We start from the raw sequence: 19,203 nt of genomic DNA on the forward strand, positions 1-19,203 counted from the left end.
ACCTATATATTCATTCTACCAGCCAGACCCTATTCTCATTCTATAGGACTGTTATGTTGGGAATATGGAATTATAGAATGTTCAAGGTAAAAGGTCCTTAAAAATAATTTAACCCAACTTGACCTATATGGCAAGGAGATATATATACAGACCGCAGGTTTGAGTTTGGAGCTAGAAATTGACAATGAGCTGAATTAAACTGCATAGTAAAGAGTTGAGAAATTTGAAGTAAATGGTTTGGATATCTGAGAAGAAGTAGATGAAAATTCCAGAGGTCCAGTGTAACATGAAGAAAGGAAGAAAAAGGGACCCTCCTGCCATGGGAGATTTGGAGAGAGGGACTTAAGAGATAGGACAAGCCGAAGATGGTGATTTAGTGTGTTTTTATAATGTAAACTTCTTCTTCTGTCCCTTATGAAATCCTCAGCAATTCTATATTTATCACTAATGCAAGTGGGTATTTTGGAGGGATGACTTATGGAAGGAAATGAGAGGACAATTGATATTTGGATTACATTACTATTTCTTTATTTGCATTGGAAATGCCTGTGTAAGTTCATACATTTTGGACAATTTGTTTTCTTATTGTTTTAAAGGGAACTGTATCTTCACAAGTAAATAAAAAAATTAAATTGCTCACCATGTTTCAATTGGTTAGTTTGATGCTTAGCAGTCTTTCATTTTTCTACCCTTCTGTATTTTGTAGAAAAAAGTCCATGCCCTTCATGACAGGTAGGATCTGCATATGTCCACAGCATTGTAGGAAGAATGCTAAAAAAGGATTTTCCTGTCCTTAATTTTCTTTCCAAAGGATTCCAAATTTCTCGAGTTTTGGAATGACTTTGCCTTCAGTGGTTATCACTGGAAAGTCTCTGTTACAATACTGTGGATGTTATTAGACACAGGTATCTCATTGTTAAGCATATATTTCACTTTATTTCTAAGAGAAGGTGACTCAGAAGTCATAATCTATCACAGAAGGAGACGGCATGAAGGCTGGATCAAGTTGATGACCAAATGGAGAAAAACCTGCTTTGAATGATTTGGTGAGAAGCTTCCGGAATCCAGAGGGCAGAGGAGGGTGTAGTTTTAAGGTTATGATTAGGGTGGTAAGGAAGTGGGAGACTGGTCCAAAGAGATATTTCATCTGCTTCAAAATGATGCCTTTTCTACTGTCCAAATGAATGCAAAGCAAAGGACAAAAGGGATAAAACTCAGGTTTAATTCCCTGTTATATTTATATCTCAATTAGGTATTTTTTCTCTTCTAAATGATCAGCACACTACTATTCTTTCCATATGAAATAATTTTCTTAACTACTCTCTTTTTAAACTTCTCCCATAAAATGAAAATACATTTAAAAAATCACTGGAGCTAGTTTACTATTTACTTAAAAAACTAGATTCTGTAAGCCATATTTATAACTCTTGATTTAAAATGTATGCATTTACTCTCAAGCCAGAGTACTTTGGTGACTAATTAAACATAAGAGTTTAAAAATTTGAGGAACAGAATATTCAGAAAAAAACAACAATTATGTGGTTTTATTTCTCTCAATACACAGTGTGCATACAGAATTAGTAGAAGAAAAATGTGGGAATTCTTACTTTGGGAATCCACAAAATGCAAATGTTAAAGGGTTGCTTATTAAGATGGGTTTTAAGCACCCAGGTAGTGTTAAGAATTAAATATTAATTTCTCAACCATCTACTAATCTTTAATAAGGATATACACATGGAAAACACCTTATTGGTACTATGAGGAAAAGTTCAGGTGTTTCAGTTTTTATAATTGAAAGCTATGGGATGGGATCTTCTTGAAATATAGGAAAATCAATTCTCAGTTTTTAAAATCCTGATGAACTTGATTTTTTTTGGTTTTCTATATTTACCATTGTATTACAACATTATATTGCAGTGAAAAGTAGATGGAGAAACGAATATTATTCTTTTCATTTGTTACATGAAGAATATGCACAAAGTATATGTATATGTACATGACAAGGCCTAATTCTGTGAACTAGTAATACAATTACATTCAATTATAAGGATAACGTGTTTGATCAAGTCTTCCCTGGAGACTCATATAGAGGAGAGCCTAGGGTTAGACACTGACCAGACACAAGGTGCCCACTCTTTCTCTGAAGCTAAAAGAAAAGTTGACGTAATTTACCCAAAAGGGAATTATTTTCTCTGTTTAGAAAGTTAGAATGGTTTCCTTTTTGCTTTTGTAATTTAAGATTTTAGGCTTTAAAAAAATGTTTTTTTCCAATGGAAATAATTTCATAGGCAGATCTTCTTTTATTTCTGTTCATATGTGGCCTGAAGGACAAGTCTGGTTCCATTACTCATGACAAAAGGATGTATACTTGGAATTAGTAATCTATACAGTTCAGAGTTTAGCTCTCTTAGTATGTCTGATTTTCAAGCTAAGTCGTTGGTTTGCCTAATTTTTGGAAATACTGAACACTAAATTGTTCATATGGTAAATCACAGATAAAGAACATGGTAATGAATAATACGTACAGATTGTTTAAACTCTTAGGTAAAATTTGATAAGACGTTTTACATAACTTTAATGAATTGACAAGGTCTTGTGGGGAAAACAGTTCCAGATGGCAAACATACGCAAGGGATTTAGTCAAACAATATTTTGGCAAGAACATTATGAATTTTGTAATCACTTAGGAGCCAATGAAATACAAAGATTAGTCTAGTTAATAATCTACAATTATTGGTTAAAGAAGTATATTAGCACTAATTTCGCTCTATTCATCTTACCTTTTCCCTTTTTTCAAACCCACAAGCCTTTGGCACAATGAAGTGGGTAACCTTTATTTCCCTTGTCTTTTTTATCAGCTCTGCTCATTCCAGGGGTGTGTTTCGTCGAGATGCACGTAAGAATTCTATTTTTCTAATATTTAAATTTATTTTATTTTCCTAGTAAAAGAACATTTTAGTAAACTCTGTATCTTTAAAGAAGTTTCTCTTTAGCATTTATTTCTAGACTATGATGGTATTTTGTATTTGTGAACCCACAGGAATTTATCTTATTAATATATTTCTAACATCCTAAATGAAAAAAAGATGGTGAGAATTGTTTAGTAGCTATAATTTCCTTTTGCATATGAAGGAACTTAGAGTGACTTAAACTTCACAGAATGTAGTTGATGATATAATTGATAACTTCAAATTCCCAAAGCCCTATCCCAAAACACCTTGATGGGTATATAAAAACAACAAAACCTGTGTTATTAATCTTGTAAAGGGAACTTGTATTATATTCTTCCGTTCAGACTGTCTTCTCCGTAGCTGTTAATAGACACTAAGAGCATTAGATCTTATCAAAAAATGAATATACAGCTATAAATATGTAATGATTTAAATGATTTTTCAAATAGTATCATTGGTGATTGAATAGCTTCTGTTTAAAAGAAGCTATAGTTCACTGTCATCCTAATATTTTCTGTAGAGATCAGAGCTCAATATTTTAGAGCAAATGAATACTTAAGTCAAATGGAGAGACATATAAGAAGTAGTATCCTAATCAGTTGTTTTCATCAGGTTTTAAATAAATATTGTTTTTTCCCCAGCCAAGAGTGAGATTGCTCATCGGTTTAAGGATTTGACAGAAGAACATTTCAAAGGCCTGTAAGTTAAAATATTGAAGTCAAATTTAATGTTTCTAATAGCATTGGTTATTATTTTTAAATTCTTATAATCTCCTGTCATCAGAATCCAGACTCTAGAGTAGAAATTTCTGCACTGGAGAAAATATTCTATATCAGTGTTGTCCAATATGGTAGCCACTGGCCTCATGTTGTTGAGTATTTTAAATATGGCAAGTGCAATTGAGGTACAAAAATTTAAATTGTATTTAATTTTAATTTATTCAACTTTATATAGTCACATGTGGCTACTGAATACTATGCATTGGAAGATATAACTCTGGCACTTTTATTGAACCTGGATGATGGGAAAGACTTTAATATGTGGTCCCTTTTGCATCATACTTAGTTAAATTTATTTACCTAGCAAACAGATCTGTGGCTTCTTGAGAGCATTTCAGTATTTTTTAATCTATTAAAAAATGAGAAAACAATTTATTTTTTAAAGGTCATGTCATTCTATAGGCTGATTAAACGAGGTGTGTTGGGTTTTTTTTTTGGTTGTTGTTTTTTAATTTGTTTTACATAGTCAAAAGGCCTATGCAATGCCCCTTGTCTTAATGATTAGATCTGTTTAGAATACATTTTGCTTGTTAGCTATATATGTGTGCATCTACTCACGTGTAGACACATGTTTAAACATGGTGGAAATACATAACCTCTTTGCTTAGAAAGCCTCAGATGATAGCTGATGTGACTAGGCTTTCTGGATAATAGTACGATGTATAAAATATAAAACATATGCTTTTAGTCTAATATAGCAACATACTTTATATTCAAATTTTATTATACTGCATTTTACTATGTCCTTTGTTGCAGGGTGCTCATAGCCTTCTCTCAGTATCTCCAGCAGTGCCCATTTGAAGATCATGTAAAATTAGCAAATGAAATAACTGAGTTTGCAAAAACATGTGTTGCTGATGAGTCAGCTGCAAATTGTGACAAGTCCCTTGTAAGTAGTCTGATGTTGAATATTAGTTCTTCTTTTAAGTAAGCCTGAGCATTTCAAAGGGAAAACAGTCCCATTTTAGTTTTCTCAATTATTACTAAATGACCATATTTGTAAGCAACAGTCAAAAGTAGGTAGAGCCATCGTTTTTTCTGTGATAGAGACATGCTAGCTATACCCACCGTTTTAAAAACAATTCTTTCTGGAGACCACACCCAGTGGTTATCATGTATTTAAATGGAAAGCTTTTAATTTGTTAAAGTCTCTTTTAAAAATCTGAAGTTTGATTTCTCTTCATAGAGGCTAATAGTGATAGCATGTTTTTTAATCTTCAGAAAGTACTTAACTGATTTCTGCATTCATTTTGTTACCTGGGTAAAAATTATAGTATAGCTATGTATTCCTTGTTTCAGGGATATTCATATTTTTACATACAATAAAATATTGAGGTATTCATTTATTTTAAAAAATTTTGAGCTTTTGGTATTTCCAAATAGGTCTTCAATACAAAGAAAGGTTAATGTTTTCTCTTACCATTCAATCTATATATACTTTTCTGGGGGCAAGTCCATTTTTCAATTATCACTTAAGTCTTTCCTTCTCTTATTTCTCTCTCTCTCTCTCTCTCTCTCTCTCTCTCTCTCTCTCTCTCTCTCTCGATATATATATATATATATATATATATATATACACACATATACATACATATACATATATATATATATATATATATATATATATATATATATCAAGCCAGAATCAATACTTTAATTCCACACAATATAATGTCTCTAAATATGAATTTTTAAAAATGTATTTTTGAGAATTAATTCTCTCTTGAGCAGTGTATTTTCCCTGGAATTACAATTACTTTCATAATAAAAATTAATGGTGATGTAAATAATTCATTTAATGGAATGTGCTTCAAGGCAAATTCTTTATTATAATACAATAACAATTAATATATAGTATGTTGTGTTACTCCTCAGTTTTTGAATGGTATCTGCTAAAACATTGCACATCTCACAAAGAAGCAGATCAAATGAGAAGCTATCTGAATACTTTCCTCCCTAATGTGAATTCAGCTGCTACTTAGAGAATTATTTTTGCTTGATTTTTAAATTATGATTGCTCTCCTAGTCTTTAGCCTCAGGTGGAAGTTAGAATAACATTTATTCCTTATCTTTTTTGCCCTTCTGTTTTATCCACTGTAATTAATAGTGTGACAGTTAATTCTTAAAAAATTACACATAGATGGTCAAATCAAGGGACACTCTCTAAACCTGTGAAAAAAGTAGATTTTTATATGGTTTCCTAACCAAGGTTTACCAGAATATTGCATTTTTAATACTATTCTTTGGGTATAAAAAATAATATACTGCCTAGAAATTTGAAGCCTTCTGTCTTCCATTTAGCATACTCTCTTTGGAGATAAACTGTGTACAGTTGCATCTCTTCGTGCCACCTATGGTGACATGGCTGACTGCTGTGAAAAACAAGAACCTGAGAGAAACGAATGCTTCCTGAAACACAAAGATGATAACCCAAATCTCCCTGCACTGGTGAGACCAGAGCCTGATGTTTTGTGCACTGCCTTTCAGGAAAATACACAGAAGTTTTTGGGACAGTAAGTAATCAGATTTTTATGCTTCAAAATTAAAAATTATGAAATAGTTCAAGACTCACTGTAACAAAATATTTTCGACATTAAGATTTAGAAGCTTTTGTTCTAATGACAGTTTTAAAGAAGTAATATTTGATACTATAAAATTTTACATGATAAAAATTTGATCAAAGATCTTTCATTGAAACCAGATATGATCTGTAGGAAAAAAATTGAAATTGACACGTATTATAATATTATGAAGATATATGCTTAGTTATTCTCAGAATTAATTTCATTTTAGTCAATAACCTTATATCACCAATACTTAACTATTTTATGTGTGTATGTATATATAATTTATATATATGTTTAACTTTTTCATTGACTTGAAGAATGATAAAGGCAAGATCATCATGTGTAAATGGAGCTTAATTGGTAAATGAGATGTCTTTGGGTTTGGGGGAAAATATTGATTACAATTGTTCCTGTAATACTATTTGCTATAGGAATATTAACTCCCTGTTCTTCTTTTTTAAAATGTAGGTACTTATATGAAGTTGCCAGAAGAAATCCTTACTTTTATGCCCCAGAACTCCTTTACTATGCTCAAAAATATAAAGACGTTTTAACAGAATGCTGCCAAGCTGCTGATAAAGCTGCCTGCCTGGGACCAAAGGTATGCCCAGAAGTATAGAACCAGCTCAGCCTCAAACCTCAGATGTGGGGCATCTTATGGCTAGATTTAGGGAACCAAAGTCTCTGATATAAACTTCTTTACCTGGTCAAAAAAGACTTCCTCACTCTTATCCATCCCAAAGATCTTTCACCCTCATTGAAGGCCCATCACATCTTCAATCGTTCTTTTTAAGTTTTGTCAAAGTGCATTGAAAGAGGGAATCACTGTGCATGTGTCTAAATATCCCTCCTCTTTTTATGGTGCTGGTCACTATAGTGAAACTCATTTGTAAAATTGTGCAGCAGAGGGCCACGGTTTTTGTTTATCTTTTCATGAGGGTTTCTTATTGGGAAGGGAATTCAAAGTGAAGAATTTCATTGCATCCGGAATCCTGGATTTATTAATCCATTCCATAAATATTTATTATATACTGCATTATCTTTTCTAGGGTGTTTATTGATGTGAGAGTTGGTAGAGGAGGGATTGAAATGAATTATATGCAAAATTAAGAAGTCAGCAAAATTATATTCCCTAGGATATTAGTATACTCTGTTCTTCCACCTTTTCCTTCATTCCCCGTAACTACCCAGTCTTCCGTTACGACCCAGTTGCTTTTTCCTCTTCCTACATAGTAAAATAATTAATTGCCAATAGTGAGTACTTGGGAATTTAGGTGTACCTTATCTCTTTAAAATTTAATTTGACTTAGTCTCATCTAACTACTGAAGGGGTGTTTCATGTAGAATTGTTTTCTTAATACTTTCAAAATTATTTCTTTTTGCAGATGGATGCTTTGAAGGATACAGTAATGGCCGCATCTGCCAAAGACAGACTCAAGTGCTCCAGTCTCCAAAAATTTGGAGATAGAGCTTTCAAAGCATGGTAATTTAAATTTAGTTCTGTGCTATATAATGATGTAAATGATGATGATTCAGTTGACAAAATTGTATATTTTTATAGCTTTTCACACAGTACTGTCACATACATACATCTTCTTGGTTGTCTAAAAGGTAGAATCTTAACAGAAGTGAAAATCAGAGCATGAATGACAATTTGTCATTGTTTTTTATCACAGTTTTTTCAAAGTAGTCAAAGAGTTTAGAGGATATATATTTTTTGTCCTTGTAAGACATGGTATTGAAACTTCATTTATTTATAAAGACTAGGGACCTTATGCTAATGGTCCACTATTTTTATAAAGTTGTAGTCAGGGTCTTTATTTTTATCTCCTTCTGCCCCCTGCAATTATCTGAAAGTGTCTGATTGTCCTTTTATGTTCTGATAATTAAATTCAGCCATTAAAGTTAATTCTCATTTTCTCATAGCTCCAGCTTTGTTCTTAATTTCTTGTTTTTGCCTGGGCCTATATTTTTATATTACTTAGCTAGTTCTAGGAATATCCTTAAATATCTGAACCACAAACAATTTCACCCACTCCCCCAATCCCTCACTTGCTAGTCAACAATTAATCAACACAAACAGAAGACAAATTGAAAACAATAGACATTTTGCAAAGTCTTTAGAAACCATCATTTGAACTATCTTTGCTTATCAACTCTACCATCTAACCACCAAAATCAAACAAATAAATAAACAAAACAACCCAATGTGAAATAATACACAGTTAAACACACTGTGATTGGTTTGGGGGAAGAAGTATCTTTTATAAGATTTAGGCAACTCTGAAATGATCTGTGAAAGCATGTGAATATTTTTTTGTTTGTTTGTTTCAAAGCATTTTGATTAACCTAAAGCTGTGTACTTACTATCAATATAAATATATTTTTTTTTATTTTTAGCATGTGAATATTTTGCCTTTTACATCTTGTCATAGGGCTTAGAGACTGTGCTATGTCAATTTCTTGGTAAAAATATGCTTAATTAAAACTCCCTAATTTTGTAGAAGTCACGAAATTTCTGTTCTTGTTCTTCAGAAGGTAGGGAGAATGTATTTTAATCGGTATAAAAAAGTCACTGGAGTTTGTATGGCACTTTCCAGTTGATGAAAGGCTTTTATATGCATTATCTAATTTAATCTTCACAATAATCTGATTTAGCATACTGCTGTGACTCTATAGGGGCTGCAGCTCAGACAGTCTAAATAACTTATCTAGGATCATACTCCTAATAAGCCACAAAGTCAGATCTGGAAGTCAGACATGGGCTCCAAACCTGATGCTCCTACGTATGCCACCTCTTTCAGAATCCCTCTTTGATTTTTGAGTTTATGAATTGCTGGACTTCTTTCTGTCCACCACACACTCTTACAATGGATAATTCTGCCCTAAGGAAACATTTTGCCCTAAGATAACAATATGGTTCAGAGCTAGCACTAAAACAAGAACTAATAAATTTTACAAATTATTTCTATATGTTCTTTTGTCCTGAGTTTTCTTGTTATAAGTGGTATTTTCCTGGTACTTTCACATAAAATATTGCATGTTAATAAAGTTTTGATGGGAGAATTTTCTTTTTAGGTCCGTAGCTCGCCTGAGCCAAAAATTTCCCAAGGCTGATTTTATGGAGGTTTCCAAGCTAGTGACAGATCTTACCAAAGTCCACAAGGAATGCTGCCATGGTGACCTGCTTGAATGTGCAGATGACAGGGTAAAGAATTCTCAGTATTCTCTTTGTTACTTACATATTTCAGTTGCTAGAATGAATTTGTTTAATATAGTGGTGACAGCTGCCAGTGAATTGAAATTGTCTTCTATGCCTAATCTGCTCAGTCCTTTCCCTGCCTAGTGGTACTTTTTTGGGGGGTAAACCTGGCTATCCCACTCACTAAATTATCTGATAAACACTTTCACTAATTTGAAATCCTTTTCAGTCATACTCTGAGAACAAAGGCTTAAACTGAAGTAGGACAGCTACAAAGGTAGATTTCTAAGATTTTTTTAGGAGGTGGGTAGAGTTGGAGAAGTGCTGGTACCTGAAGAGATCTTTGGAAATTATGTAATTCCCCCCCGCCATATTCTCCCTTAATTAACTGTGTTAAATATACAAATATTTATAGCATGATGTGTCTTTTTCTAAAAGTTCAGTATATGACCAGATACCAGGATCCTAATCTGTCATAACATTTTCAGGAAAATTTAAGGCAGATATTTTACATGTGTAAGTAGGGCCTGTGACTATGATCTTGACTAATTTTTCAAAAATCGCTCACACTTTATTTAGTTATTTGGTTTCAAAATGCCTGCACTTAATTTTGGGGACTATTTGGGAAAACAGTACTGGGTTTTATTAAAAAACTTAAGTATCTTAGCAGTTGAAATATAAAATTAATAAATAACTGACGTGGTCTGCTGACTAGTTTTTAATTGAGTGGAAATGTTTTAGTTGTTCTATCTGAGTCTCCAGGCTTAGAAGAACAGACTGAAAATGTTCACAGAAGGCAGGTTGGTAAGTGTCTGTTCTTAGAATACAATGGACATGTTCCACCAACAATAAAAGTCTGAAAAGAAAGTGTAGTAATGTCAATTTATGTTGAACAATTTTCATCAACTTGCTTACAGGCAGATCTTGCCAAATATATGTGTGACAATCAAGATTCAATCTCCAGTAAACTGAAGCAATGCTGTGATAAGCCTCTGTTGGAAAAATCCCACTGCCTTGCTTCAGTGGAAAATGATGATTTGCCTGCTGACCTGCCCTCATTAACTACTGATTATGTTGATGATAAGGATGTTTGCACAAACTATAAGGAGGCAAAAGATGTTTTCCTGGGCACGTAAGTAGATAAGGAATTATCCTTTCATGGCTTTTATATGGTTTGAAGATTTAGGAAGCTCTTCTAGGCTTTGATTTAGCGTTGCTATAATTCCCATGTTGCCTACAGTGCTTCTTTTTCCTTCTACTTCCCAGCCTTTACATTTTTTGGAAAAAATTAATTGGTTTTTAAAAAATTGTCATAAAATAACTGTTCATGGCAAAATCTTAACCAATAGAAGAGTACAAAGTACTTAGTAAAAGTTTCTATTTTTACCCCCCCCTCCCCATTCCTTCTCCTTAGGGATATTTCTGGAAACACCTCTACACACAGTTTGTGTATATATAAATTATATACATATTATTTTTTTATTCATTCAAGGATTATTTCTTGAATTACCATAACATATATATGTGAATATATATAATACATCTTTATATCTGTCTATTTATTATCTATCTATCTATCTAACATCTATCGTCAATCATATATCTGTCTATCTTATGGCAGCAAGAAGTATAAATAGAAGTGTGGAGTCGACTACCAAGTGCTTTATATTTGGAAAGATCAAAAGTCCAGTAGCATGGCAAGGCATCATACAATTAAATGCCAAAATAAATGATTATATATGGAAGTCAGTGTGGAGATAAACTTTTGCATTTTTGTTGTTAGATTATAATAGTATTCTGTGCACTAAATAATATTTCATAAAATTGTATACCCTTTAAAATTTCACTCAGGGAGGGCAAAGAAAGTTTTAAGAATGTATCTCTATTTATCTGTCTATCTATCAAAACCTTTTTGAGGTATAGTCCAAATCAAACAAAATATACTTAATAAGTATCATCAAACATTTAATATGTGCCAGACAGTGTGTGTTATGCATAGATTATGTCATGTGTTTCTCATGTGTTCTCACCTTACGAGACAGATACTATTATTATACCCATTCTAAAGAGGAGGAAACTGAGGCTCTGATAGTTTTAATAATTTGCCTAAGGGGATACAGTAAAATAAGTTGCAGAGCCAGGGTTTGAATGAAGGTAGCTTTAACTCTGACCCCCTTGCCTTTAGCCACCAAGCTTTACCGCATGGGGTTTCATCAAATTGAGACCTTTGGCTTATAAGTTACTTTTGTGGTAATATGTGTGATTTTTTTTCTTGCTTATTTGTTCAACTAAGTGTGTGTGATTTTCATCTTAATTAGGTTTTTGTATGAATACGCAAGAAGGCATCCTGATTACTCTGTCTCATTGCTATTGAGACTTGCCAAGGCATATGAAGCTACGCTGGAGAAATGCTGTGCCACTGCTGATGCTCATGCGTGCTATTCTAAAGTGGTAGGTTTCTCAAAGGAAAAACAAAATGGAGCTCTTCGAGTGGTCATGCCAATAGCAAGGAAGAAAAATAATGCAAAATGTTATATAGTACAATTTAGATATTTTCTTGAGTTGGTTTCAATTTTGTGCTCTTAGACATTTAAGGGGAAAAAGTAGCTTAAAGTAGAATGGTTAATACAATCTAGAATAGTTTAGAAAAAGAGATCTGAGGAGAGCAGTCTTTATGAAAGCTTTCTCTTTTTTACACTCCTCAGAACAAAATAAGGCAAAGTAAAGTAAATGTTAATTAAAAGAGATTTAACTTAGATATAAAGTTAACCTGATTCCAAGATGTATCAAGCATCAATAATTAGCCTCTTAAGGAAGGTTGTGAATCTGTTCATTTAGAATATTTTCAAATCTTTTTGAGAAGGCTTAGGAATGATTTTACAAGAAATTAAGTAAGGAGAGGAAATTTGTTCTGGAGGATTTTTAGCATATTTAGCATGTTTAGCATACTAAGCACTTTTAACTTACATAGTGGTTTCCAAACTTTAGAATCAGAGGAAAGTCATTTTTTCCTCTACAAACTGATGCCCAGACACCGTGCTGGAACTGATGGCCAAGGTAAAATCTCTAATTTCAGAGAGCTCAGAATCCAACTGGAGAGACGGATTAATAATAATGCTTACAATCATAGCTATCACTTATTGAGCTTTTATTATGTTCCAGGCACTGTTTTAATTTCATTAGCTCAGGTGGTTTATAGAGTAATTCTCTGAGGTGAGCACAATCTCCATCCCCTGTTAGAGGTGAGGTTTCTAAACCTTGGTGATTGGAAGTAAAGTTGCACAACTAGAAAATGAGTCAGATGGCCTGGATCAAATGCCAGCAGTCACACTCCGGATCTTGAGTATTTTTAATCACTTATACTATACAGTTTGTATATGTTATAAAAGATTTGTTATCAAAGATCTATTTACATGGCTTAGAGCAGAAAGAAAGAAGGATATCATTCTGCCTATAGGGGTAAAAAACAGTCTGCATCTGGTCCTCAGGTGGAATCTTGTAAACACAATTCGTTTATCTTTCAGTTTGATGAACTTCAAACTCTTGTGGATGAGCCTCAGAAATTAGTCAAAGAAAACTGTGATCTTTTCGAAAAAATTGGAGAGTATGGCTTCCAGAATGCGTACGTATTTTTGTTTACTATTTTTTTCTTGATCAATTTGTAATTATTTGATTTAATATGTAGACCACCTATCATAGAATTTTTAATCTTGAAAATACAGTATATATTTCTAATCCCTCTCTGTGAAGAAAGACTGGAGAAGGAGAGATAAAAGAGTTGAAAAGGATGAAGAGGCCTATATTTGAGTGCAGTTTAAAAAACTGGCCTCTTGAGACTGGGAGGGAAAATACTAAATCTTGGGATATAGGAACTGAGGATGCCCTTTGATGGTTATGGAATACTTTATGGGCAAACAAAAAACAGCTGTGCTTTACAAAGAAGGAAATAGTTGGCCTTTCATAAGTAGTATGAAAGAAGTATTGTAACATATAAGTCGATAGACTAATGTCCTGGTCTAGTTGAGTGTTACCTATGGAGGTAAAGATAATAAGGGACACATCATGAGGTGGATATTTATTGTTCAACTTACACATGGCAGCACTCTTCTAACTGTGGGTGCTAGGGAACCTCAGTTAGAACCACAGTGAACAAGCATCTTCCCTTGAGTAGATTACAGTCATGCATTGACTTTCAATGTTGATTGGCATTCTTAATAAAGGATTGTTACATATTAGATACCACACCAGGTTGATTGCATACTTTATTTCTTTTAATCTTGTACCATCCCTGTTGAGTCAGGTTTCTTTCCTTCCATTTTATAAATGAGAAAATTCATCCATATCATTCAAATTTAGCACAGTGCTGATGTTAAGCTCTCAGTAGATTTTATTGAAAGAAAGAAGCAATTAACAAATATATGAATGTCATTGAACTATAGTAAGTTAAGTCACCTTCTTAACATTATACAGCACAGGTGCAATTCACCATTAGGCTTAACTAGTTAATTAGGACAAGGTTTTCCCCCACACTGCCCCACCAACCTGGAGATGGAGATAATTTTATGAATGGAAATCATTTACATTGATTTTGGCTAAGTGTTCTTTGCTTTATAAACTATGTTAGACAAAAAAAAGTTTCTTGCTTGGCTGAAAACACCCAGAATATTTTGTTACAGGCTCATAATTCGTTACACCAAGAAAGCACCCCAGGTGTCAACTCCAACTCTTGTGGAAGTTGCAAGAAAACTAGGAGTAGTGGGCACCAGGTGTTGTAAGCTTCCTGAAGCACAAAGAATGGGTTGTGCTGAAGACTATGTGAGTCTTTTAAAATATAATAAGTTAATAATGATGAATTTTTGCCTTTGGATATTGACAAACCTAACTTTCAGAAGCAGGAGTGAACTAACGTGTGTGTGAGTTTGTGTGTGTGTGTGTGTGTGTGTGTGTGTGTGTGTGTTTGTGTATGTGTGTATATGTGCATGTGTACATATGGTAGTGGAAGCCAGGACTTGATCCCCTATTATCCTGACCATCAGAATGAAAATTTAGATAAGATTCTAAAGATGATAAATTGTTTTGGAAAAAATTTCATGAATATTCAGTTTTATCCTGGCATTAAAAAAATGTTCACTTTCTTTGGAGTCTTTCCCTTAATGTATCAATATAAGGCTGTTTTTCTGCCACTCCAACACATACCTTAGGGCTCATCCCAAATTACTTTAATCAAATATTTTCACAAATGAATTCTTAAAACATAGACATTTAAAAGAGACTTTTAAATGTCCCTTATTATTTGTAGTTCTGAACATAAGCAAATCACTGCCTCAAATCAACATTGGATTCAATGTTGCTAGTTAAAATAGAACACTTCATTTGGTCCGTTGGAAAGTAGAAGTTCATGGAAAACTTTTAATTATGCTTCTTTTAAATTTCTGCTCTCTACCCTTTTCTTTAGCTGTCCGCGGTCCTGAACCGGTTGTGTGTGTTGCATGAGAAGACACCAGTGAGCGAAAGAGTTACCAAATGCTGCACAGAATCCTTGGTGAACAGACGGCCATGCTTTTCTGCTCTGGAAGTCGATGAGACATATGTTCCCAAAGCATTTAATGCTGACACATTCACTTTCCATGCAGATGTGTGCACACTTCCTGAGACTGAAAAACAACTCAAGAAACAAACGTGAGGAGTATTTCATTACTGCATGCATTTGTAGTCTTGACAGTGAAAACTGTACCTTGAAATGAGTAACTTTTTTTGAAGTAGTGTGATTATATTCCTTAGAAAAGAATATTTAAGTATTGGTCTTGTTAAGGTGATAATGTCAAGAATAAAATGGATATGTTTTTGTTTTCTTGGAAAAACAAACAACAACAAACCCCAAACAAAACTATATTATAATCTTGCCTAGAAATCATTCAGAATAATTTTGTGAATAAAAGCTTCAGTAGAATAATATCTTAGGACAGGTCCAATAGAAAAAGCCGAACAATCAACTGATGCATTTTTTCAGATAGCACATTTGTTAGTAGAAACCATAGGAGAATTTATTTCTAGGCAAAAAAGATAATTTTAAGTTTGTTCTATGACAACCCTCAGGCGAGACAAACCCCCCAAGATGTAACTTTTGAGAATGGAATTTGGATGAAAAACATCTAGAAATGCGAGTTCTGAGTCTTGACTCCCTACTGCTGTCAAAAGGGGTTAGAAATGCAACATAAAGTTACTATTATCTCTGGTGGGTTCTGATCATGGCCATAGGCTAAGAATAATGTTGCAAAACTATTGCAATATTATATTTTGCAATATTATTGCAATATTATATTCTCTCAAGCACTAGAATCTCTACAGATGTCAATGAAAGAGAACCACCAGCTCCCATGAGTTTGAATAATTTGATTTCCCAAGGTCTCCCCACTCTTCACTTTCAAAGGGCCGAATTTCAAAGACCAAATATAAAGATTCTCAGGTTAGAAGCTTTTAAATATAGTCTAAGATAATTAAGCATTTAAACATCATTTTTAGCTCTTACATCGCTGTAAACTTCAATGTGGCATAACGTTCAAAACCTGAAAAATTTCTAATTGCAATGATATACGCCTTTCCAAAGATTTAACTGAAAAGAGATTTATTGAGATTTGTTGACACTAAACATGTTTGGCAATTTACATTGATGGTTTCATTCAATCCTTCTACAAATCCTACGAAGGTAGATTTTATGTTCCTCATTCTACCACTGAGAATATTGAAGTGTACAGTGGTAAGCCTGTGGGCCTCAGGCTCAGACTTACCTGGCTCCAAGACTTACAATCTCAAACAGCAGCACTCTTGTCTTGACCATTTCCATTTCTCTTTATGCGAGTAAACGTTTCCCTGTTTTATTTTGTTTTGATTCCATGCAGTGCACTTGTTGAGCTGTTGAAACACAAGCCCAAGGCGACAGAGGAACAACTGAAGACTGTTCTGGGGGATTTCTCCGCTTTTGTGGAGAAGTGCTGCATAGCTGCTGACAAAGAGGCTTGCTTTGCTGAGGAGGTGCCGGACTCGCCTCCATTTCAATACGTCTGGTTTCCTTTGCTGTTGCACCTGATCAGGCTAGGGCCTGGGGGTTTATGTACCTGCAGGACATTCTGTGCCTGTGGGGCAGAGGTCTTAGTCTACATACAGTGGTCTGACACAATGATTTAAGTAGCTTTCTTTCTTTCTCGCTCTCTCTTTTTTTTAATCTCCTGCTGCGCTAGAGCATATTACTGTTTGCAATATTTTCTCGTTTTCCAAAGTTGTGATGTTTCAGAATACAGATAGAAGTATTTGGAAGTTCTGAAATCTTTTGGTAGAGACATCAGTACATCAAAACATTAACTTATTTAAGCATTTTCTTTAAAAGTGCTAGTTCGTGATTTGGTTGAATCTGAGCACTTGATTTTACAGGTTAGTAGGGAAGTTTATATTTAAATGGGTGAATCATTTAATATTTTCCCCTATGACGTGACAGTAATGTTTTTATTCCTTTGGGGACAATGGATTTCAGTAGGTTTCCTTCTAGAGATTCTAGTACTAAGCTAGAATTAAAGGATGTGATATATGTAAAATTACTCTGTAATCACCAATGGCTGTATAAATGTTAATTTTTTATCATAATAGTGATGCTAATATTTTTCCCAAATCTGTCATTTCTTTGTATTCAGGGTCCAAAACTTGTTGCTTCAAGTCAAGCTGCCTTAGCATAAAAACAACACAATCACAAGCTTCTCAGGTAACTATACTTTGGATTTAAAAATAATAATAATTATAATATTTATTATTAAAATAGCAAAGATTGACCATTTGCTAAAAGCCACATAGACCAAGCCCTGTTCTAAGCGCCTTATATATAACTTATTTAATTCTCAAAATAGTTGCCAAAGTTCCACTATTATTCCCATTTTTTCAGATCAGAAAATGAAAGCACAGATCAACACATAGGTTCAATAATTCACCCAAGGATCACCCAGCTAGTAAGAGGTGGAGCCATAATTCAAAATTCAAACCAGAGCTTGACAGTTAATCACGGTCCTGCTCTGACCTAATGTGACACAGTAGATGGAGCAGTTCAGCTGAGCCATGGCTCAGCAGTGGGGTATGTTTAGGCTGGACAATATGAAAGAGCAGTTCTGTAGGTTAAAAATAGGTGACTGACAATGATTTTACATTGAACCTCATTTTACTATGAGGTTCAACCTCATAGTTCAATAACAAATTCATTTAATTGGAGAATATGATGGATCTATCTTATATGAACTTTCACTTTTAATTGTAAATAATCTGCTCTAAGTTTGTAGTGTGTCAACATGCTGAGTTTTAATAGAATTTTCTCTTCTTATAACAAGAAGACCCACTTTAAAATTCAGATGTTTGACCATAAACATGTTATATCCATTTTGCTTGTAATACTTGGGGGAAATTAAAGAATAGAATGAACTTTCCTTTTTTAAAGCAAGTGTCCAGCTATTGTTTAGCATGAATTATTTCCATGCTTTGCAAACTGACTATAATGTCTATTGTACGACTGGATTTTAACTTACCCTTTGCCCACACGAGAACACCTGCGTATTGTGCATTCAGGCAAGGAAGCAATTTTGAATCGCTGGGAATTTGGTCATTTCAAAACGTGATTCGTTTTAGTCCTAAACATCAAGATTTTATTCCTAGAGGTCTAACTTGAAGAAGACACCTTGTCTGTTTGTAATTAACTTAGGTAAGAAATAGGCATTAAGGAAATAACTCTGAGGAGTGATGAGGAAAGCCCGTGACTTCGAAGCTTGAGAAGTCCGATGACATCAATGATGAAGAGAGACTTTGCAATGCTTACTGGGGTGTCCTTTCCCTCAGCCCAACAAAAGAATTCAGCTGCCATGAGTCTAGGGCAAGCTTGAATTATTATCATTGGTGGGCATTGCAGAAAGACAGTCAAAGCAATTTGGTATTCATTTAAATAGATTTGGAAAACACACACCATTTTACAAGCAATACTTGTATTTATTTTTTATTTTATTTTTTTTCCAGCTTGCCCTGGAATAAGAAAACGAAAGAGAAATGAAGACCCAGAACTTATTCATCTGTTTTTCCTTTCATTTGATGTACAACCAACAGCCTGTCTAAAGCCCACAAATTTCTTTAAACATTTAGCCTCCTTTCTCTGTTCTGCAATTAATAAAAAAATAAAAACAATCCAATATAATGGTAAAGGACTGTTGTTTTTCAAAGAATGACTGCCATCCTGATTACTTTGTGGGTTCTGTGAAAGTCCCACTGTTTTCTCTTTCCTCACTTCAGTGGAGGACTTCTAGTTTCGAATGGGCTAATTAATTAAAAGAAACATCAATACTCTTCTCAGTTTTGGACTATCAACATGTAAAGTAATATTTTAACATTATGATAATTCTGAATAAAAGAATAAAGATTGTGGTACACTTAAGGTATATAAAATAAATGGCTTTTCCTTACTCTTAGAACTCTTCAAGCAAAGAAGATAGAGATGATTGTAAGGATAGTTAATTGAATGGGGAATAAAACACTGATCCTAGAAGAAATTTAAGATAGTTTAGGATGACAATACATGAAGACTGTAAGAAGTTTATCATGTTTTGAGTGGAAGAGAGGATTAGGAGGCTTGGACAAAAGTACGATAAGGAAAATTAAGACGTTATATTCAGTATCAGGCCTCC

General features: G+C 33.7%; 1 protein-coding gene across 1 annotated transcript; it reads left to right on the plus strand.

Moving 5' to 3' along the window:
• The first annotated feature begins 2,768 nt into the window (after positions 1 to 2,768).
• Positions 2,769 to 18,716, plus strand: ALB (albumin). The gene is made up of 15 exons (XM_033106291.1): positions 2,769 to 2,896; positions 3,593 to 3,650; positions 4,487 to 4,619; positions 6,032 to 6,243; positions 6,766 to 6,898; positions 7,683 to 7,780; positions 9,376 to 9,505; positions 10,417 to 10,631; positions 11,818 to 11,950; positions 13,024 to 13,121; positions 14,176 to 14,314; positions 14,955 to 15,178; positions 16,399 to 16,531; positions 17,185 to 17,252; positions 18,542 to 18,716. Exons 1-14 carry the CDS (start codon positions 2,818 to 2,820, stop codon positions 17,224 to 17,226), a joined length of 1,827 nt encoding a protein of 608 aa, XP_032962182.1. The 5' UTR covers positions 2,769 to 2,817; the 3' UTR covers positions 17,227 to 17,252; positions 18,542 to 18,716.
• Positions 18,717 to 19,203: the final 487 nt, after the last annotated feature.

Source organism: Rhinolophus ferrumequinum, chromosome 5 (genome assembly GCF_004115265.2).
Source record: "Rhinolophus ferrumequinum isolate MPI-CBG mRhiFer1 chromosome 5, mRhiFer1_v1.p, whole genome shotgun sequence".
Lineage (NCBI taxonomy): Eukaryota > Metazoa > Chordata > Mammalia > Chiroptera > Rhinolophidae > Rhinolophus > Rhinolophus ferrumequinum.

Excerpts from the sequence above, each read along its gene's own strand:
- ALB (XM_033106291.1), top strand. The coding sequence starts at position 2,818 with ATGAAGTGGGTAACCTTTATTTCCCTTGTCTTTTTTATCAGCTCTGCT. Across the intron at positions 7,781-9,375 it reads GATAGAGCTTTCAAAGCATG|GTCCGTAGCTCGCCTGAGCC; the intron begins GTAATTTAAATT and ends TTTTCTTTTTAG. Across the intron at positions 14,315-14,954 it reads TGGGTTGTGCTGAAGACTAT|CTGTCCGCGGTCCTGAACCG; the intron begins GTGAGTCTTTTA and ends CCTTTTCTTTAG.